Below are 23422 nucleotides of genomic sequence, written 5' to 3'. Positions count from 1 at the left end.
AGTTTTAGTGGGTATGTGGGAGGATGAAAAGCTTTGCCTGTCTGCTTTTTGCACACTTTGCTTACATGTAAACACACCAGGAGCCTTCCTGCTTACCACTGCTTCAAATTTTCTTTTCTTAAACCAAATGTTGTAACCTTTTCTCCTAGAGAAATGACTCTAATTATTTTATTATTTTGATTGCCCTTTCTGTGCCTTTTGAAGTAGTCGTATTATTTTTGAGTTGTGGTGACATGGACTATATATACATAGTAGTCCGTGATCACACAATAGGTACTATGATAAATTTGTAGGGAGGCATTAATACCTGTTTTTACTATTACCATTGGTTGCTAGCGGATTCTTTTAATGCAGAGGAAAAATATCAGTGTTTATGGCATGACTTAGTTTCACATAGGTATAATTTTTAAAAATCTGTTTACAAAGTGTTTAGTTATAGATGATCCTAACTGCATCTAGGAATAGGAAACAATATTACAGATCACAGTATGGCTAAGGTGAGCTGACTGGAAATTAACATACTTTCTGATAGATAATTAGCTCAGTATCTCTGATAGGACTTCTAGGGTTATGCCCAGTTCTGATTATTGTAATTTGCCCTAGATTACTCCATAGTCCAAAGTTCTGAGGCAACTCCTGACACTGAAGTGCATGAACAAGGCCACCTTGATACATTCTTTAACTGTTGACATGATAACTGCAAGTAGATCTGTCACTGACAAAGAGGAAGAAGAATCCCCTTTCAATACAACTAAAAGGGAGAGTGCTTCAATTCCTCAATACTTTTCAAATTACCAATTGAGATATTGTTTCTACACCTTAGGAACCTCTTAAGTTTGGAGCCTCATTTAAAGCAAGATATATTGGAAGAAAAGGAAGAGAGGACCATTTAAACTTTTAACCTGATACATATAAAGTATATGTGAACAGCATTGGAAGCTATATTGCAAGTCAACTGTGGATGGATACAACCTCTACTCTTGACACGTGTGAGAAGATACTCAATAGGCGATTGTTGTATGTAAATAGAAAATGTCCATATAAAGCGGGGTTTTGCTTGGGTTATTCTTGTGCGGATGAGTTTAATGCCCATTTACGGTACCCATCTCATATGGTCCTATCACAGAAAAGGTTAGATTATACTTTATTAGTTGTTTGGAGCAGGGATGACCAGCAAGGACCTCACTATTATGCGTTCTCAAATGTGTGTGTATGTGTGGGTCTCAACTGAAACTCACAAAAATACTTTTTTTCAGTTTTCATAGACTTTCTAGACAGAGTTTTAGAAGATTTACTCATCTCTGTATCTCCTGTTATCCTGAAGACCTATACACATTCAGAGGCAGGGGTGGTATGATAATACACTATATCACTTTATCTTTATTGTTCTTCAGACTAAAAATACAGGAATGCGGCATTCTAATACAATAAAAAAATGGGGAGAATTAGAATAAAATACCAGAACTAAATTTAGTTGGCAGTATTTGTAAAGGGCGCTGAATAAGATACCTCCACTGTAAATCATTGTAAAGATTTTAAGTTTTTATGTACTTTCTAGTTAAAACTAGTAAAATAGTTTTACAAATAAGGATTGACTACTGATAGGAAAATTTATTTTAAAGTAGGTTTAGTTAGAAAACATTCAAAAGGAGAAACAAAAGTTCTTTACTTGTGTTTCGCCTTTTAAATGTTCTCTAATATCCTTTTGAAAACAGATGCTCCACACTAACATCCAATTTCAATTGAATATTCTTCCATTTTATATTCATGCAGGATAATAAACATTTTTGAAGTCTCTCTTTTTCATTTTAGTCAACAGATTTATTTCTTTTTTTTGTTCTGAGTAGTCCATGAAAGCAATATAAAACTATTATTCATTTGATTTCCTTGTCTTGACTTTTGCAATTCTGACTGAGAACATTCAAATTCTGTAAATGCCATTTGTGATTATAGTGTTTGAAAGTTATCTTGCCAAAACTAGCAGATTATGCAGATCTTTTTATGTTAACACTGAAAGTCTAAAACATTATAATGAATAAGGTTCATTTTGACAGATTGTTAGGTATGTATTAATCTTTCACTTTCATACTTTCACAACAGTGTCCTTGTATGAAGAATTTTAAATCATAATAAGATACCAATATAACAATGTTGTGGAGTTCTTCCAGTTTGTAAAGTGAGGAACTTCCACATGCCCAGTCTGTGTTAATGAACTTTTTATATTCAAATAACCAAGAGAGTCAATGCGATTGTTGGATACCCAGGCTGCTAGATCAACATAGTGGTGTCTTCACCTACACTTCATATATTGCTTTCTGATTTTTCAAAAATTCAGAGTAGCTTATGTTTTAGTTTAGTTTAGTGGATTTATTTCTATTCCACCTATGTTCATCACGTAACAAAATGGTATTGTAAGAATATTTGTTCAGTTGAGTCATCTGTTAATATAATGTGGGCAGTTTCTGGAATAGCAAATTGTGATACCTAAAAGTAAAAAAAGTAGATGTTTGACAAAACTAGTTGGAGAAAGAAGGTTTTGAAAGAGATATCATTTAATTGTTTGAACAACTTATCAAAGTATGTTGTCCTGGGCCACAAGTATTTACTATAGTCAGAAAGTTTGTTTCTTTGTTGCTTTTAGTTTAGATGATCTTAAGGATTCTCTCTGTTTTGGAAATATATGCACATACACACATATATAATGTATAATGTTGAAAGTGTGTTGTAAGATCATGAGCTTCATAGCGGGACAAGGCTGGGAATATAAGAGATTAAAGGTTTTCAGTTATCTAGAAGTTTGAAATACTTGTCTCTAAAACTGTCGAGGTTAGAATCTGAAATTTAGTCTGCTTTGTGCAATTTTCACATTTTGGCTTTGATACACCCCCTTAAAATAATAGGATTAAATGGTGCTTTTCAATATTGCTGATACATGTGTATGGTTGTGAAATGATTGAGCAGTAGATTGTTCTAGTTTTGCTGGATGGACCTTGCCTCCAGGAAGGAAGAAGGTCCATCAACAAAGTTTGTTGGATGAACTATTAGAATCCTGCCATGTTTAATGGAGCAGGCTCCTTCCCTTTTTGGGCAAAAGGGACATAGCCTCTGTGAACCTGATCCTTTACTTGTTTGATGCATCTCATTTTTTTACCTTGTCTGTCCCTTTTGTTGATTTTTCACCACTTCCATTCCTTATCCTGAAATCGATTTGAATATGATTTATTTTCATTTTGATAACTTGATTGCTTCTGTTGTGATTTATCGTGTTTTTTTCTTCCTTTTCCCAATCCAGTTATTGTGATCACTCTAAGCCCTGCTCCCGCTCCATCCCAACGTGCAGGTACCAGAACTTTTTATCATCGCAGCTTGGATTTCTTGCATCATTTACTTTAATGCTTCCTTCAACTGCATAGATTTGCCACTTGTCTGCTTCTTCTTCAACTGTGTGTCTGACTTTGCTTATTTCTCCACTTTGATATTCTCTTTTACTGTTGATCTAGCCTAACTCACCAAGGCCAGCTAGGCAAAGCCCTGCTTAAAGCCATGCATGAGAACATGTTTTGAATGCCAACAGCTGCAGTAGTTGCTTACCTAGCGCCTTCTTTTACTGATGATGTCAAAGCACTTTATAAAAACAGTAACTACTAAATTATTTTGCCTGTGTTGGACCTTGCATTTGCCACCTCCTTCCTCTGTTATATGCCTGTCTCAGGTGGAATGTGGCAGAAAGTTGCTTTATCATACACAACTCTTGATGTTTCTGGGTAGAAAGACAATACTGAAATGTCAGACTTGCACGTAGCAAAATTAAGCGGTATCATTCATTTGTGAAGAGCCTTTGAGATAGCAAACTGTCAGTTCTGTTGAATTTGGAAAAAATTGTATAGTAGGGGGAAATGGCAAAACTTCTATATATAAGGTAATTCGTCATCTTCTGTCATCAGTATATGAATTATGTTGATTATATTATCTTAATATAGGTGTGTGCGGTCACTAGGTTGTATTCACTCCTTTGTCAAAAGAAATTGCAGTATTTCACAGGCAGGCTCCTTTGCAATAAGCTAAATTTCAGACATTGTCCAATTACTTTCTACATGTATATTTTCACTGTAGTTTTTATTAAGCTACTGTATATTTCTGGTGAAATGGACACTGAACCATCTTACTTAGAAGGATTTGTCTGTCATACAGGACTGTACTTTTTATTTCCCATATTAATAAAACAATCTATCCTCACCTTAACAGCAACACAACTTGTACAAATGCTGAGAAAAATCTCAAATTCTCTATTAGAAATTTGTATAGATATTTTCTTAGCTGTTGTACATGTATGCAGTTAAAATATATAATCAGTACCTAGATAAGCTATAATTGGAGAATTTAAAACACTGAGTCAGAATGAACTTTGTTTTATTGGTCAAGAATTTTTATTATAGAACTAATAAAATTAAAGGGCATCTTTAATACTATACTCTGCATGAAAATGTGGGCAGGTCAGCAATAAATAGTAGAAAATAGTACTTATAGACTGTTCTTATTCTTGTACAATACCATACTTTTCTTTCCCCGATATGAAAAGCTAGCCTTGATCTGTTTACTTGATTAACAAGTAAACTTAACAATAACTAGATGCAATATTGAAAGAATCCATAGCAATATAGGAGCAGTGGTACAGCAAATGTTCAGATGCTTGTTTTGTTGGCACAGTCTGCCTTGCCAAATGTTCCCTTTGGCTTACACAAATTGACTTCTTTACCTTCTGTCCTGACCAACTGTGTCTGTGTTGTGAAATTGCTTCTATGTTTTTTTTACCCTTGAGTCAGCAGTTATTTGATGCAAAAAAGATAAACATGCTGTACAAGGATATCTATCCCTAATAACAGTCCAAGTCAACCCATCTGATTATGTATTCTTATTCCTTCTGGTTGTTGTGATTGTTTCTTATGGTCTTCACTGTTTTACGAGTTGTATAGGCCTTTAATTTTGTTTAATAATGTGTGTATTGTGTTGCTTGTAATGTATGTTGCTGTTTTTATGCTTGTAAACCTCCCTGAGTCCCTTCGGGGAGAGAGGGCGAGAGAGGGCGGTATATAAATAAAGTTTTACTTTTCTTTTGTTTTTTACTAAAGAGAACACGTGCTGTTTTATCTACTATATTCCTGTCTAATAACTGGATCTCACTTTAAGAGAAAGATGGGGTGTGAGTTGCAGAAATAAATTTAAAAATAAAATAGGCCTTTGAGGTCTTTAATGGTGGGAATGTGTGTAATTAACATTCCAATGCTTCCTAGCCTTGCTTTCCTTGCTCTTACTTGTACTTTTGTGAGGTGCTATTTGTTTCTTACAGAGATTGCCCAACAGAAAATCTGACTGTTCGATTTCAAAATAGGTTTTAATTTAACTTTGGTTTTCTAGGGAACATATGATTCCCTTAGGTTTAAGTATATTGTTTCACTTATCTTGCCAGCATTATTGTATTGTAGCCAACTGGAAGTATATGTCTCACAGACAGTTAAATGTTGATTACGTGTGCTATCAAGGTAGCCCTTGGACAAGGCGGGTTCTTGTTACCAGAGGCTAAACACCAGGTCAGGCAGAGCCACCAAACCATTTCTTAGCTCCAGCTATTTGGCTGCAGTTCTTTCAGTTCTTCATTGAAATGCATGGTGTTACTTCATTTGTCATGAATTGGAATTAATGGGGATGTTTGAGCTTCAGGATTAAAAATGTCATTAGCTGTTATGATATCAGAAGAAAATGCTTGAGAACATAATCATTGTTATCCTTTATTGCCCAGAAATATAAATGCACATAATGGCCTAGTATTGCATTATTTTGAAAACTGTCTGATGAGATGACTAAAGAAGAAACAGGATGACCTTTGTAAATGGCATAATGGTTTTCCTCTATTTCAGTAAAACTGAATGCTGTGAAATTGGAACAATGTCTCTTCAATAGTACATCTCAATGCTTTCTAATAGAGGGATGCATTTAAGGAGAAAAAGAGCCACTTGTTGCTTGAATTTTGGAGGAATTCTGTATTGCACTCCTGAATGCTGAATAAGAATTGTTGGGGTTAACGCTCCCCTTTTGCTCCTCCTTTTTAGTTGTTGTGAAATGTAACTAAAAGGAAATTATCCCAGTTGTCCTCCCTCTTTGGTTGCAAAATTTTAAAATGCCTAGTCTATGAGGAATTATGTAGGACACCCTTTATTGATCTTTATTGGCTCACAGGTGTTTTTTGGCTGTAATTTATGGATTCCCTTCGATCTGTCCACTGGACTCCCTAGGACCAAGAGGCCGAAGGTTAAATCCTCATGGATTAGGGGTGTCTCAGAGAAATCAGGATCTTGTTCTGATAATAATATGATAATCTGGTGAGCCTGCTGTTAGCCCCAGCTTTTGCCAACCTAGCAGTTCGAGAACATGTAAATGTGAGTAGATCAATACGTACCGCTCTGGCAGGAAGGTAACGGCGCTCCATGCAGTCATGCCGGCCACATGACCTTGGAGGTGTCTACGGACAACGCCGGCTCTTTGGTTTAGAAATGGAGATGAGCACCAACCTCCAGAGTCGGACACGACTGGACTTAATGTCACAGGAAAACAAATAGTTGCTTACCTGTAACTGTGGTTCTCTGAGTGGTCATCTGTGAAATCCGCACATGTGGTAGTTAGTTGCACGTGTGCAGCTAGTTCGGAACCTTTAACAGCTGTTTTCAATTAGAGGGCTATGGCCCCGCCCCTCCTCCCCAGAGGGTATATATATGGCTTGCGTGGCCATAGCCGCAGTTCCTCCGCCGTGTAACGGCAGAGTCCCCAGGCATGACAAACAGCGGGGAGGAAGGGCGGGGATGTGCGGATTTCACAGATGACCACTCAGAGAACCACAGTTACAGGTAAGCAACTATTTGTTCTCTCACGTGGTCTCTGTGAAAACCGCACATGTGGTAGATTAACAAGCTACTCACCGAGGCAGGTGGGTGTCATGCCACCGCTGAAAAAAGGACTGCTCGTCCGAAGGCTGCATGGCGTTTCGATAGAATGTCCAGTTTGTAGTGTTTAACAAATGTTAATGGTGTGGACCAAATTGCTGCTTTGCATATGTCCTCCAAAGGGACACCATGGTTGAAGGCTATCGAAGTTGCCACTGCTCGTGTAGAATGCCCTTTGATATGCATGGGGGGGTCCTTCCCCGCCATCTGGTAGGCTAGACGGTTGGTGGCAACCACCCATCCCGAGAGTCGTTGTGGAGATACAGGGGAGCCTCTAGTGTCCTTACGGTATTTGAGAAATAGTTTGGGTGAAGAACGAAAAGGTTTGGTTCTGTTTAGGTAAAAGGAAAGTGCTCTCCGTACGTCCAAAAGATGAAGGGAGCGTTCTAATGGTGTGGTCGGTGTTTGAAAAAAGGCTGGTAAAATAATATCCTGTGAGATGTGAAAAAGAGATGCTCTCTTGGGCAGGAAGGATAAATCAAATCTCATTACTATTTTATCTGGGTGAAAGCGGATATATGGTTCATCTGAACGGAGAGCACAGAGTTCGCTGGCCCTACGACCCGAAGTTACAGCTACGAGAAAGACTGTTTTCCATGTGACATATGAGAGATCTACTGTTGCCATTGGCTCGAAAGGCGGTTTCATGAGTGCGGAGAGCACAAGGTCAAGATGCCATGCTGGTGGTGGAGGGGCATGGGGAGGGTTGATATTTTTGAAGCCTTGCAGAAAAAGCTGTACCATGGGGTCTTGGAAGCAAGAAGAGTGACCATGTCGTCTTCTGTATGCGGTGATTGCGGCAAGGTAGCAGCGGATGGATGAGAGTGAGAGGCCAGCGGCTGCGAGGGAGGCGAGGTATTCCAAGAGGACAGAGGTAGGTGCTAATAATGGGTCTGCTCCATGAAGGTGGGCAAAGGAAGAGAATTTCAGCCACTTCGATTCATAGGAGCGTCGGGTAGATGGCCTATGGGCTGCATGTATAATGTCCATTACTGCTTGAGAGAGAGGTCTCCGTGTATCCTCCAAGCTGTGAGGCGGAGGCGATCTATGTCTGGGTGGCGTAGACGACCTTGGTTGGCTGTGAGGAGGTCTCGGCGACGTGGAAGAGTGACATAGTTGCCCTTTGCCATGGTTGACAGAAGCGGAAACCAAGGTTGGCGGGGCCACCAAGGTGCGAGTAGGATACAATTGGCTTTGTCGCTGTATACTTTGGCGATCACCTTGATTAGAAGAGGTACCGGAGGAAAGATGTAGAGGAAAGGACCGTTCCAATTGAAGAGGAAAGCATCGCCCAAACAGTTCGTCAGGTTTGGTGGGGATGCCCGGGCACAGTAAAGACGGCATTTGGTGTTGAGTGATGATGCAAAAAGGTCGATTTGAGGTTGGCCCCATTTGTTGAATAGCTGTAGAGCTTGGGTCAGATGAAGGGACCACTCGTGCGTAGCTAGTGTGGCCCTGCTGAGATGGTCGGCCAAGATGTTCTGTTGGCCCGGTAGATGTATGGCTATGAGAAAGATGTTGTGATCGATGCACCAGTCCCAGATTGCTAGTGTGATGTCCAGGAGGGTCTTGGACCGGGTACCTCCTTGTTTGTTGATGTACCACATCACCGTTGTGTTGTTGGTGCAGACTTGAACTGTAGTATTGGATAGTACGTCCTGAAACGCCCGCAAGCCCTTGAAGAGAGCCAAGAGTTTGAGGACATTGATGTGGTGTGTTATTTCTGTAGAGGTCCAATGGCCGTGGGTTGCAAGGTTTCCTGAGAATGCTCCCCATCCAGTGAGGGAGGCATCTGTTGTGATGGTGGTGGATGGGTCGCTTGGGCGGAATGGAACGCCCACGCAAATGTTGTTGCGATGAGTCCACCATTGAAGGGAGTGGCGGACGTGACTTGGGAGTGAGAGTTTGGTGTGTGGAGAGTCCTTTACAGGGTCGAAGGCCTTGATAAACCAGGCCTGAAGCGGACGCATCCTTAGGCGAGCATATGGAGTGACCGCCGTTGTGGAGGCCATGTGGCCTAGAATGGTTTGTATGTCCTTGGCTGAAGAGAAAGGGCGGTGAAGAATGAGGAGGAGAGATGTGCGTAGAGCACGAAAACGGTCTTTTGGGAGTTGAGCTGTGTACGTGGTGGAGTCTAGTAACGTGCCGATAAAACGGATCTGTTGAGTTGGCTGAAGGTGGGATTTCTTGAAGTTGACTACGAGTCCTAGATTCTGGAGGAGGGAAAGGGTAGTGTCAATATTGTGAAGGAGGGACTGTCGTGACCTCCCAATTAGAAGCCAGTCATCCAGGTAGGGGTAAAGAGTGACTCCTTGCAGGCGGAGGTGGGCTACTACTGCCGCCATGCATTTAGTAAAAACACGGGGAGCTGTAGAAATACCGAAAGGTAAAACACGAAAACAAAAAGCTTGGTCACCGACCATGAAAGCAAGGTACCTGTGGTGTTCTGGAGCTATAGCCACATGAAAGTATGCATCCCGTAAATCCAGGGTAGCAAACCAGGCGCCTCTCGGTATTAGGGGTAAAATTGTGGTTATTGTCACCATTCTAAATTTCCGAGAAGTGATATAAAAATTAAGGGGTCGCAAATCAAGGACTGGGCATTGGCCTCCATCTTTTTTTGGGACCAAGAAATAACGAGAAAAAAATGAAAATGGAAAAAAGGAAGGGTGTAAGGGTACAATTGCCCCTTTTTCGAGCAGGGTACTAATCTCCTGGCAAAGGACAGGGGATGGGGTTGTGGATCTGATGTAGCCTGTCCTTGGCTGTGTGTGAAATTCAATAACATAACCATGTGATACTACATTAAGCACCCACTTATCTGTGGTAATATGGTGCCATTGATGTGCAAAGTGTGCTAAACGTGAACCAAAATAAACAGGAGGCTGGTGATCAGTGGAGCGAGGAGTAACAGGGTGGTGAACGTGTGCCTTTAACTCAGTGAGGGGAAATGGGTTTGGAGGTGAACAGGGGGAAGGTTTGTTAAAAACGACCCCGTGATCTAGGTTGGTACCGTCCCCTGCCCTGTTGGCGAGAGCGAGTAGATGCTGGCTGTCTCGAAGGGGGGGGTTGGGATGGTTGCGGCAGTTGTCTGGTATTGGAACCATAGGGCCTGCGCTGGTAAGATGAGTATGGGGTCCATCTATTCCTGGGAGGGTAGTTACCAGAAGAAGTAAAGCCGTAGCTATGAGTTGTCTTTTTCATCTCCTGAGTACTCTTTAATTGGCCATCAGTGTCCGGGTGGAACAGGGCATCATCATGGACTGGTAAACTCTCCGCAGTATCTCTGCCCTCCTCGGAGAGTGTGGAAGCTCGAAGCCATGCATGTCTACGAATAGCTGTCGCCGTTGCAAACATGCGACCTGCGGTATCCGCTGTATGTTTCGCCATCTCCTTTTGGGCTCTTGCAAGGGCAAGGGCTTCATGGTGGCATGCCGTAGCAAAGGAGCGGTGTTGCGGAGGTAGCATGTCGAGGTATGGACCGACCTTCTTCCATAAGTAATCTTGGTAGGAAGCCATATAGGCCCCATAGTGAGCAAGCCTAGTCACGAATCCAGCGGTGAGGTGAACCTTTTTGCCCAATCCCTCCAGTTTCCTGCCTTCCTTGTCAGCTGGGGTAGGGCATGACTTGGAGGAGCGTCTACCCTGAGTGACCTTTATTGCTAAAGAATTGGGCTTAGGTGGTCTTGCTGCCCAAAGGTTGGAGGTAAGGTCAATCCTATAGAGGCTGTCGCATCTCCTTGAAACCAGTGGGACAGCAAAAGGAGGGGTATCTGGGGTTCTGGCCAGTTGTAGGAGGTATGGTAAAGGAGGAAGAACCATAGCAGGGGTTGGAGTTTGTTGTTGTTCTGAAGGAAACAACGGGTCCTCTATAGGCTTCTGTGGGTTGGGTATTGGTAATGCTAAAGCCCGCGAGAGTCTCGTGATAAGGGCTGAAAATGTTAACATTTCTTCGAGTGGTGCGGGGTCTGATGGTGGTGGCCCCGCTTGGTCGCCCTCAGATATGTAAGATTCTGAGTCGGAGGCAGAGAGGTATTGTGGTGGCTCTTCATGTTGGTATGAAGGTTGTGTCATGGGTAGGGCGTCTTGTGGAGATAGCAAGGGTGGTTGAGCTCGATTAAAGGCTGCGACTGGGCCAAAAAAATAATCTCTACCACCAGGAGACTGGTGAATAAGGTCTTCATGTAGTGGAGGGAGTGCACTGTGCATAGGTGGTTCACTCCATGTAGAGCGACGAGGAGGAGATTGGAAGAGGTCATGAGAATAGGAGGCAGCCTTTGGTGAAAGGAGGCGCTGAGCAGGAGAGATTCTTTCAGGCGACGGGATGGTAGGAAGGGAGGTGGTTGCCTGGCCCTCCTCCGCATTGTGAGCCCTGCGTGCCTCGGTCCCGAGAGCACGGGCCCGTGTGTCCAGCCTCATCGGGGTGGAGAGGCTTTGTTGAGACAACGGTGCAGGGGGATTGGCTGACTCCTTTGGGAGCAGGGCCGTTTCCTCACCCCGAGAAGGTGTTGCGTTCGGAGGCTGGGGTTGCCCCGCCTCCTGGCTAAGTTGACGCCCTGGTGTGGGCGGAATTGGCGACGGCGCCGCCCTCGGAGCGGTGAAAAATGAGTGAGAGAGAGACTGGCTGGAGGAGGCGGAGCGATGCTTTTTCGCTTTTTCTTCTTCTCCTTTTCCCCGCCAGCATGCTCCCTGGTTGTGGAGGAGGAACGGCTGCGTTTAGCTGCCGCTGACGGCGTTGGAGGGAGAGACTGAGGCGGGAGACAAAGAGAGCGTCCTGGCGTTGGAGGTGCCGAGGGGTTTGCTTGAGCTGCCTGAGGAGGGAGGAGCGCTCGCTCGTAAAGGAGTGCTTTAAGTCTTGTTTCTCTATTTTTCCGCGCCTGGGGTGTGAAGGCCCGGCAGGCAGAGCAAGAGGCTGTGGAGTGAGCCTCTCCTAGGCAAAGAAGGCATTTGTCGTGCCTGTCGGTGTCTGGGAGCTTTCCTCCACACGACAGGCATTTTTTGAAAATTGGAGTCGCCATGTTTGGCAGAAGGGGAACGAGGTAAGTAAGGGAAGGAAAGGGAGTTACAGGAGGTTGCTATAGACTGCTGCTTACACGGCGGAAAAAAAAGGAACTGCGGCTATGGCCACGCAAGCCATATATATACCCTCTGGGGAGGAGGGGCGGGGCCATAGCCCTCTAATTGAAAACAGCTGTTAAAGGTTCCGAACTAGCTGCACACGTGCAACTAACTACCACATGTGCGGTTTTCACAGAGACCACGTGAGAGAACCTTTACCTTTACTAATTCCATGAACACACATTTCAAACGTGGGCATTTATTATGCATCTACACAACAGATTATTCTGATCTTATTCTTTGAACGTTTAAAAAGTATCTAGCATACACAGGCATTTTTCTTGCGATATTGCATGCAGTTAATACATTATACTACAATGCAACTGCTCATAATTAATGTCACTCCAAACATACATTCAAAGCAGAGGGAGAGTGGTGTAAGAAAATTAGTTGATATTGCAAAATCCTGACCTAATGAATATCTTAGAAGCAGCCCAAACAATCCAAGTATATTTGGAATATGGAAGCTGTGTATTTTATACCAGTGTTGGTGCTAGCTGAAATCAGGAAACCTTTTTGAAGGTGAGAGAAATTGATTTTTCTTTAACAGAATATCCTGTCTAGAAAGCAGAAACATGCAAGGAGAGAAGTACTGTCTGTTCAATGTTCTTCTGACAGCTTAGATGGTTTGCTCTTATTGGCGTTCGTGATGATTTATTTTATGACTGAATGTTTATACTGTTTATTTGCTTTGTTTAATTTATTGTTTATTATTCATGTTGTTAGCGCTCTGAGTCCTCATGGGGAGATGGACGGGATATAAATAAAATTTGCTTGATGATTGATTGATTGAAAGGAAGTATCTACACAACATTTTTAAAGCAAAGTAGGCGGCATAGTTCCCTGCGGTTTCATTGTCTGAAAAAATGCACCTGTTTTGGGTGTGTAAGCAGACACTAAAAAAATACAGCTCCTGGAAAGTTAACCATATGTGCATTTTATTTGGTAGAGCAATGGAGAACACAAAGATACAGGGTGATTTTTTTTTCATTTTGCAGTTTCTGCATTTTACTGCCTCCATTCCCTGGAGAAGGCTAGCATCTCTATTTTATCAGTGCTGTAGTTATTTTGTTGTTGTTGTTGTTTTGTTCTGATGCTATCTGTTTATTGAGGCCTCTAGATCATCAGATGATTGACCAATAGTTTTAAAAGACCACCAGGTACTCTCTGAAAAAAGGATTGAGAAGTACAGTATGTCCAGTCTAGTAATGAAATGTCTGGCTGGAAATTGAAAGTGTTTGTGTATATAGAAAGTCATACTGCAATTATTTATCCTAACATCAATCAAAATGCTTATTTGGAGAGGTGGGTACGAAATAAAAATGGTTGTTGTTATTTTTATTATTAACAGCAGCTTCTGTTTCTCTCACATTCAGTCAAGTTGAACATTAACTCACCTAAAAAATCTGATGCTAAGCAATTTCCAAGCCTTGGATTGCTCTGTAGGGTATATGTGTTACTATAGATGTTATTGGGCAGTGATTCCATACATTGGCTGTACTAGCTACGCTTGCTTAAGCTTGTAGTCCAGCCTCAGGAAGGCTGCATAATTCCCACTCTGCCCTAAAAAGATTCAGATGCTTACTTTTAACATTACCATTTCTTGAGTGCAATGATTTTGTTCAGATCCCCTCATATTTTACCATGTCTTGAATGCCATGGAATAGAAGGAACACATTAGATGTTATATAGGCTGAAAATAAGCCTGGGGTATGAAAGACAAATCCACGGAATTTCTCATTTTGGTTATAGGATTAAACATAATGCAGTTGGAATATGAAAAACGTTTGCTATGCCAAAACATTTGGTCCCTTCTCATGCTTTCTGTTGTTTTTCCCTCCCTGTTTTTCCCATGACACTTAAAACATGACACACCCAAAACTCAAAAGCATTTATGTGGGAAACAGTAAAGCTACATAAATTAAGCAGTTATGACAAAGCATGCCATAAGTCTGAATTTTCATAATTTCTTCCATAAGCTGCTTGTTGTTGTTGTTGTTGTTCTTCTTCTTCTTCTTCTTCTTCCTCCTCCTCCTCCTCTTCCTCCTCCTCCTCCTCATCCTCCCCTTTTCCCCTCCCTCACCCCTTTTTTCCTCTCCCTTCTCCTCCTCCTTTATCATGCCCCCCCAAAGAGACCCAAAGCTTAAAAAAACCCACTACAAATAGCCATAATTGTTCGTTCTTCCCTTTGTGAGTAGCTGGCATTCTTTGGCCCTTGCTGTTTATGAGACTTAATTTTAATAGTGTGGCAATGTGCGCCAGGAAGGGGCAGAGGGAATAATAGTTTCTAAAATATATTATTATTATTATTATTATTATTATTATTATTATTATTATTATTATTATTATGACACAGCAAACAAGATAGATATGCTGTATTTCGTATCACAAAATCACAAGTCGAACACTTCCCAAGTGTCTAGGACTGTGTGATGTATTTTTGGATGATGCGTGCAGATCCCAGTAGGGTGGCCTTTTGCAGTTGGCAGATTGTGATTTTGTCAATAATGATGATGATGATGATGATGATGATGATGATGATGATGATGATTATTATTATTATTTATAACCCACTTTTTCTCTCCATGAGGAGACTCACAGCAGCTTACATTAAAAATATTTCAATACAATTTAAAATCTACAAATATACAAACATTAAAACATTTCATTTGAAATGTGGCAAAAATATCCCTTTAAATTCTTTTCTGAGAAAAATTGGTCTCACAAGTGATTTCACAAGTATGTTGTATGTTGTTTGTGCTGTCTGAACCATCTGTTTAGTAGAAACAAATGCAAGCAAAAAAACAACTCTGGGACAGGGTTATTTCTTGGTCACCTGATGAGTTTGGGAGCTGTTTGATTGTTACATATATTACATAAGCTTAACAGGAATATTGCAAAAAAGAAAAGAAAGAAATCCTGGCAGAATCTTGGTCACATTTATAATACTCAGAAAACCTATATATTTGTTCTTATTAATAAGAGGAATCCTTAAAACCAGTTTCTCTGGCATTTGAGTATTTAGATTATTTTCCTGTCTCTCAAAATGTATTAATTTTTATCATCCTTTTACTAATTTATTGTTTTACTTGTTATAGCTACATCCTGTAATCTTAATATCTTCCCCTTCAGTGCTCACACTTTCCTAGTGTTCCACTGTTTAATGTAGGCTAGTGACTTCTAATCCACATAAAGCAATAGTATTTCTAGATCCTTGCAGATGAACCTTTCCAAATGTATCCATTACCATCTTAATCATGCCCCTTAATATATTGCTGATTATGTTTATTATCTGTGCCTATAATTTATTTGATTCTTACGAGATCTATTTGTTTTAAAAAATAATTGACATCCCAATTTGAGTTCATTTTAAGTAGCTTATCAAATAGAATACCCAGAATGGTTGGTTTAGTTTTTAAAAGTTTCTTTAGCAACACTATTTTATTTTTAGCACCAGAAATGGTCCTGTATTGATAGAGGAAGGCATCAAGATACAAGTAGGTGCCTTGTACCAAGATTTTTAAGACCATCTGAAGGGTGTAAACTATTCTACCAATGATAATTATGGTGGGCTACTTTTGAAAGAATTTGTATTTTGCTCATAGCTAGCATCCCCAAAATCTATTCATACACTTAATAAAATAGAAAAACTGTATGTGTGTATGTGACATGGGACACAGACAGCCTCTAGCTTCCACAAACAAGCTATAGTTCCCAGTACTGAGGAGCCACCAAGTCACTCCTTCCCAGGACATTGCAGGTTAGAGCAAGCACATCCCAGTGTTCCTTCCTCTCTCTATTTGCATGACCCCACCCACTGCCTCTCTCTTAACCCTTTCTTGTGGCACACAGTAAACAGTAATTGATAAGCAACTGAACATACTGGAGAGGTTTGGGGAGAATTCACCATGATTTATATGAGTTGTAGGGACTGGGATATATAGTTCACTGGAAATCTAAGAGCACTCTGAACCCCACAAACGATAGACCTGGAACTAACTTGGAACACAGACCCACCAACAATGGGAGTTACAGTTCACCCATATTCAGAGAACACTGAACCCAGCAAGTGATGGATCTGGACCAAACTTGACATACAGACCAAACATGGCCAACTGTGAATACTGGCAGGCTTTGTGGGTGATCAATCTTTGCACCAGAAAGTTATAGTTCACCTGTATTAGAGAACACTGAACCCAGCAAGTGATGGATCTGAACCAAACTTGGCAACAGACCAATATGGCCAACTGTGACTCCTGGAGGAGTTTTGGGAGGGTTGACCCATGATTTTTGGGAACTATAATTCACCCACATCTTTATGCATTTTCTCATGGGAGCATTCATAAAAAACAAAAGCAAAGACTGATTTTTTCCCTAAGACATAGCATCACATATGATATTACATAACTTCCAAAAAACAAACAATGCCCTTTTCAAATAGCCCGGACATTGCCAGGTACCCAAGCTAGTCTGTAATAAATGTTGAACATTGCCTTGTCAATAGCCTTGATGCAACTTCTGTTTTGCTTCCATTCTCTGTGCAGCATCTGCTTATGTTCACTTATATAATATTCTTGCTTTGCTCTGCTTCTGTTTCGTTGTCTTCTATCTCCCCCCTGCCCCCATAGTTACTTCCTTCCCCTTTACTGTAGTCTGATTCAGTCATACTGGAGTGATTGACCTTTTCTGCTGCATGGTTTCTCCACTTTTGTGAGTATCTGTTTGGCAGATGGAGCTGATGAGTGTGCATGATCAAGCTATAGAGTAGCATGCAAGCTTCTTGGACTGAGACCTTGAGTGCAGCAGTACTAAAATGTGTTTGCCTGTGACAGATATTTAAAATGTTTACTTGAATTAGGTAAGGGTGGGAGAAGCTGTTGGCAGTAGTGATGCTGAAGACAGCAACCAGACTAGCTCTGCATATTTGTAAATTAATTACTTTTGTGTTGTTTTTTGAAGGTAAGCATTTATACATCTAGGATTGTGTGGTTTTCACCCTTATATTCCTCCCTCTGTTCTATACCTCAAGCTTGATAATCCTCTACATCAGACATAGGCAAACATTTTTGCCTTGTGGGCCCGAGTGAGAGGGCTGGGCCAGGAGGGGGGGCAGACAGGCACATGCTGGGTGGGATGGGACTGAGAGAGACAGGGCCTGTGAGAGGGTGGGGCTGCGAGGGGGCGGGGCAGGGCAGGAACCGGCCCGGGTCATCCGTATGCCGGGAGGAAAACAAGCGGCAACTGCCCAGATCCCCCTCCCCTGATCTTTTGGCTGTCCTCTCAGCATTCTGCCATGAGGAGGGCAAGGCAGGCGACGGCCGAGAGTGCTCTGGAGGGCTCTCAGGGACTGCATGCCTTCCTTGGGCTGTCCTCTCAGCATGAGGAGGGCGAGACGTGTGGTGGCTGAGAGCACTCCAGGACTCTCAGTTGCTGTGTGCCTTCCTCCCTTGACCATTCTGCATAAGGATGTGGTGGGCCATTATGTCCTTATGCCAAGAGGACAGGGAAAACGAGAAGGGCCTGAGATAAGCATCCAGGGGGCCACATTCGGCCCCTGAGCCTTAGTTTGCCCATGCCTGCTCTACATGGTGTTCATGGCCATCTGATTTCAAACAGAACATTTTCCAGATAGCTCCAATCTGTTGGAATCATGCAGAGCAGAGCATTTCAGAGCAGTTCAGTTGAAACATTGGCTTGTCTTTAAGATTATGAATGGAAAACAACACTCCCTAGAAGGTGGTTCATGTTTTTTCATGAAGGATCTCAATTTTTCAGAATGGAGGGGTTACAGCTCTCATCTTGCAAAACATCTTGGCTTACTTAACAATGTTGAAACTAAAGGTAAATTGTGTACTTCATATGGTCCCTCTGTTGTACTTCAAAGGCCATTGCTGAAGAAAGTTATAAGAAGTAGTGCAGATCATTTACATTTCTTTCTATAATTTATTACTTCCTTTCCCTCTGGAATTAATTTATGCCATTTAACTAGCCATCATTTCCAGTTTGGATGTTAAAAGAATCTTAAGTAATAGTTTGTTACTATGCATATTGGTTGCAGATAATCCAATCTGATCTGGTAGGGTGTGACCAGCCAAGGAGGTCCTAACAGAATGGGCTTCAAATTATTACTACTCAGAAAATAGTCATGCTATGCCAGTTCATTGATTTTATAAAGGGTGAGGTAGCTGTACAAAGTGAAATGATAATTATACTATGAAGATTGAGTATCCTTTATCTATCTGGGGAGAACATGAATAGTACAATAAAATGATGTATTTTATATTGAGTGATCTTTGAAAATTATTTTAGGTTTATGGTAGTAATTGGTTTTGTTAAAAACTTACTGTTTTGCTGAGAAAATGCTGTTGACTCACTTGTATTCTAAATTGCAAAAATACTGGCCAACACATAATGTACTTTGGTGCCTCAGATGTTAGACCAGTTTCTGGGTAAATTTGACCTACTGATTCAAGAAATTGCACCAATTTCCCCCTATCAGCTCTAGTTTTTGAGATACATAACATGCCATCTACCAGTTGCCATCTGTTCACCCATAGAAAACTATGATAGCCATATCAAAGAAACTAAAGCTGATGTGGTCTATTCAATGCAATTTTCTGAATCAGCACCCCAAATATCCCAGAAACAGGCCTAAAGACCAAGGTACCAATAATTTTTTCTTGAGCTGTGAAATAAATTGTAAATAAAAACTGGCCCTGGTTTTAAAACATGTTAAGAAAATATTGTTGTAATGTAGTATATTGCAGGCATTATGCAAGTTTTAAAATAATGGTCATGATTGTTGAGAAACTGGAATCTTGATGTTTTAAAATACAGTGTTCCCTCACTACTTCGCGGTTCACTTTTTGCGGATTCACTGTTTCGCGATTTCTCAATAAACTCTAAAAGACTATTATAAATAATAAAAAATACAATTTACAGCCTAAGGACGGGAGGAAGGCGAAGCCAAAGGGAGCAAAAAGGAGCCCAAGTGGCAACGGGAGGAGAAGGAGGCGATTTATCAACACATGATTGGTTGATAAAGACTTAAAATAGTGTACAACTACTAAAATAATGTATAAATATTAAAATAAATATAGTGTCCCTACTTCGCAGATTTTCACTTATTGCGGGTGGTCCTGGAACCTAACCCCAGCGATAAGTGAGGGAACACTGTACTGTGTTTCAATAAATGTTTGAAATGCTTCTACTTTGTAGATATTTAATAGGCATCAGGCCAATCAGTGTAGATTAGTTACACTAAGTCAGAGATGGGAACCTTATACCTACCTAGCTATTGTTAGACTATAGCTCAATCAGTTGTTTCCATCATTGCTAATGGTGATAAGCCTTGCTGGGACTTGCAGTTCAGCAGCATCTGTAAAGTCTAATGTTGCTCATCTCTACAGGAAGTGATAAGTATAAAAGCTTGTATTTGTAGTCTGTTCTTTCAGTTCTATTAGTAGTGGGAAGACAGCAAATCATCAAAGTAAATGAAAAATATAATCACTGACTCCTAAAACACAAACTCTTGCTTAGTTAGATGGGTTTTCTTTACTTTTTTTTTTAAGAAATAAGCAAATACAACTCCTTGTAAGTCTAAAATGTGTATCAGACTGTCCGTGGCTATAAGAAAAATACTTGTCTGGCTAGTGTTGTTTTTTATTGTAGCTAACCTATGATCAAGCAAAAATTTCTTAAAACTAAAGACTAAAGTCTAAAACTTAAGACTAAAGTATGTCTGTCATAGCAGTTGAACACTCCGTTCGGTTTATTAAAACATGGGCTGCATGTGTATTCCAAGGCAGTTTTTTATTGCTCCCCCCCCCCCCCCCCCCCACACACACACACATACAGGGGAGTGGGTAGGCTTCAGCACTCTGGTTTTTTGAATGCATTTTTAAAAACAAAAATACCCCCTGCTCAGCTGTCTTAGATCCATTTGTTGTTGTACTGAGTCATTGAATATTTGCCTTTTTTGTTTGTCGAATCCATCTTGAGTTCCTTTGGGGAGCTAGGGTGGAATATAAATAAAGTTTTTATTACTTTATTATTATTATTTTCCTCATAACCAGTTTATTTTTTTCATGACCGATTGCTTGGATTTGCATGACAATACCACTTCTTCACACAGGTCTAAAAAAGCTGTGTTTCAACTGTTCCATTTTAGACTTTATCTGTAGGCTCATTTGATAAATATTCTGTCATTTAAAAATGGTTGACACGGAATATTGGCAGTGGAGTACAGGTTCTAGCCTAGTCCTCTTTTCAATATGGCAACTATTTCTTTGCTTAGAATTGCTCCCCTCCCTCAATGTTCCATTGGATTCTTAATGATATGATGCAGATACTTTACAATATCATTTGCTTATGAGAACCAGGTCATTTGTTGTTGCTGTGTACCTTCAAGTGGTTTCTGGCTTATGGCAACCCTCGGGCACAGGGTTTTCTGGAACTGAAAGAGTGTGACTCACCCAAGGTCACCCTGTGGGTTTCCATGGCCTAACAGGGAATTAACTAGGACATAATTACTTTAAATGTGAAATAATGATGCCTCGAGTCAAAACCTGCTTTTTTTATTCCAGCTATTAACTGGCTGAAATGTGGAAGACTCTCTGATGTCTCCTGTTACATTGCTCATAAAACCAGCCCTAGCAACCCATTCTGCAAGTGTTTCCTTGGGAATTTAATTTTGTGTGTTAACTGCTATAGCAAAGCATTTAAGAAGCAACAGTAAAATGCTTAACTCATTATTTCATCATTACCTTTCTGATAATAAATTAAGTTATGTTTTTTAAAAATCTTAGTTGTATGCTCCCCCCCCCCCCATTTCCTGTTTTGTTTTTGTTTGCTATCGGTATATTAAAAATCCCTTTCAGGCAACAGTCCCACCCACCTGCATCTGTGTACATGCCCCAAACTTTTCTTGGTCTCTTGAGAGTTTTCCTATCTTTAGTAATGAGAACAGACATCTTTAAAACATTTTTTACCAAAAAATAACCAACTCTCAATTTTATTTACTCATTCAAGTCAAGGATATTTCTATTTGAAGTTTGTTGAACCTTCCTGATCTGTACATACATGTTTTGATGCACTTGATTTTTCCAAGACTTATTTTGTTGCTTCTTTCATTAGATGTGCCCATCTAGCACTTTTCAGGAACGGGAATTAGTTAAATGGATGATTTTATTAGGGTCTTGAAATACTCCCAGCTTCCTGAGTTGAGGTGCTACATTCAAATGTGCTGTGACATTGACATGATGAAGTTCCTATTTTCAGATTTACGCTTGCTTCGTGGATCATTTCATATGATAGCTTTGGGAGGGGGAATTTCTAAAAATGGATTACATTTTCATTCTACTGATGGGTCAAAGGAAATACTGCAGTTTGGCTAACTAACTCATTGTTTTAGGTAAGGGAAATATTTACTTCAGTCTCAGAACCAGAAGCCAACGAGTTGCAAGATGAATTCTAAGAGGTCATGGAAGCTTTACCCCTGTTTTCTTCAAAGTATAGTCTGCTTCCTTCCCTCGCCATGAGGCCCATTGTTTTTGAAGTTGAGAAGAATTTCAAAAGCAGCTTGTAGATATTTTAATAATGCCAGCTGTTCAAAGAAAAAAAAAGGTCAGATATTGGTGCATGCTTCTTTGGATTCCAGCACAACATTTGAATAAGCATGTGATGCATTGCTTTTCAGTTTACAAGGAACAGGTAATTTCAATGTGGGAATTAGGAATAGACATAAGATCATTTGGTATTCTATTCAGAATCAGACATGGCTATTTTTTAAATAAATCACTGCCTGAAAATCCTCATATGTATCCAAAGGACAGGAGATATGCAGATGCTTGGAAGTGCAAGAGATACATTAATCTGTGCCGAGAGCCTATGGTAACTATGGAAACACAGGGGAGGCATTTATTCTCAAACATTTATCTGCAACTTTAAGGAGAATTAAAAGTTTGTTTTTTTAAAAAAACAAAAACAAAAAATACCTCAGAGTAATAACGAATCATGTTGTGCGGTCTTGTTTTTTGTAGAAACATGGTGTGTAAGCCATTACAGGCAGTCCCCAAGTTACAAACATCAGACTTACAAATGACTCATACTTAAGAATAGTGGTGAGACAACAAAAAGTGAGAGAAATCTACCCCTAGGAAAGGAAAATCACTCCTGATAAAGTTATCATGGGGAAAAGGTGTTTCCACTGAAGCTTTATCACCAATCCTTGTTTCCACAACAAGCCATATTTTTTCCAAATCCAGTGATCACAGGGATAGAAAGTGAGGTGAAATCTTTTGACCAGGGGCACAGAAAGCAAGACAAACACCACAGGGGTATTAACAATTCCCTATGCTGCTGCTGCTGCTGCTCAGTTGTTTAGTCGTCTCCGACTCTTCGTGACCTCATGGACCAGTCCACACCAGAGCTCCCTGTCGGCCGTCACCGCCCCCAGTTCCTTCAAGGTCAACCCAGTTACTTCAAGGATACCGTCCATCCATCTTGCCCTTGGTCGGCCTCTCTTCCTTTTTCCTTCCATTTTCCCCAGCATCGTGATCTTTTCCAAGCTTTCCTGTCTCCTCATGATGTGGCCAAAATACTTCAGCTTTGCCTCTAATATCCTTCCCTCCAGTGAGCAGCCAGGCATTATTTCCTGGAGGATGGACTGGTTGGATCTTCTTGCGGTCCAAGGCACTCTCAGGATTTTCCTCCAGCACCAGAGTTCAAAAGCGTCTATCTTCCTTCGCTCAGCCTTCCTTATGGTCCAGCTCTCGCAGCCATAGGTTACTATGGGGAATACCATTGCTTTGACTATGCGGACTTTCGTTGCCAGTGTGATGTCTCTGCTCTTCACTATTTTGTCAAGGTTGGCCATTGCTCTCCTCCCAAGAAGTAAACGTCTTCTGATTTCCTGGCTGCAGTCTGCATCTGCAGTGATCTTCGCGCCTAGAAATATAAAGTCTGTCACTGCCTCCACGTTTTCTCCCTCTATTTGCCAGTTATCAATAGGTGTAGTTGCCATTATCTTGGTTTTCTTGACATTTAACTGCAGCATGGCTTTTGCACTTTCTTCTTTCACTTTGGTGATAAGGCTCCTCAGCTCCTCCTCGCTTTCGGCCATCAGAGTGGTATCATCTGCATACCTAAGGTTGTTAATGTTTCTTCCAGCAATTTTAATTCTGGCCTTGGATTCCTCAAGCCCCGCATGTCGCATGATGTGTTCTGCGTACAAGTTGAATAGGGAGGGTGAAAGTATGCAGCCCTGCCGCACTCCTTTCCCAATCTTGAACCAGTCTGTTGTTCCGTGA

General features: G+C 41.0%; 1 protein-coding gene across 2 annotated transcripts in view; it reads left to right on the top strand.

Moving 5' to 3' along the window:
• map2k7 (mitogen-activated protein kinase kinase 7) overlaps positions 1–23422 on the top strand; it is a 45594-nt gene that overhangs the window by 2778 nt on the left and 19394 nt on the right. The window contains exon 2 of one of the 2 annotated variants that reach the window (XM_003217305.4): positions 3293–3340. The exons of the other annotated variant lie outside the window; for it this stretch is intronic. Coding sequence (XP_003217353.3) covers positions 3293–3340 — 48 coding nt within the window. The remainder of the gene's footprint in view (positions 1–3292; positions 3341–23422) is intronic. 2 annotated transcript variants of the gene reach the window in all.

The sequence above is a fragment of the Anolis carolinensis genome, chromosome 2 (genome assembly GCF_035594765.1).
Source record: "Anolis carolinensis isolate JA03-04 chromosome 2, rAnoCar3.1.pri, whole genome shotgun sequence".
Classification (NCBI taxonomy): Eukaryota; Metazoa; Chordata; class Lepidosauria; order Squamata; family Dactyloidae; genus Anolis; species Anolis carolinensis.
Note: the sequence above shows the minus strand (reverse complement) of the source record. Positions and strands in the feature narration are given on the sequence as shown.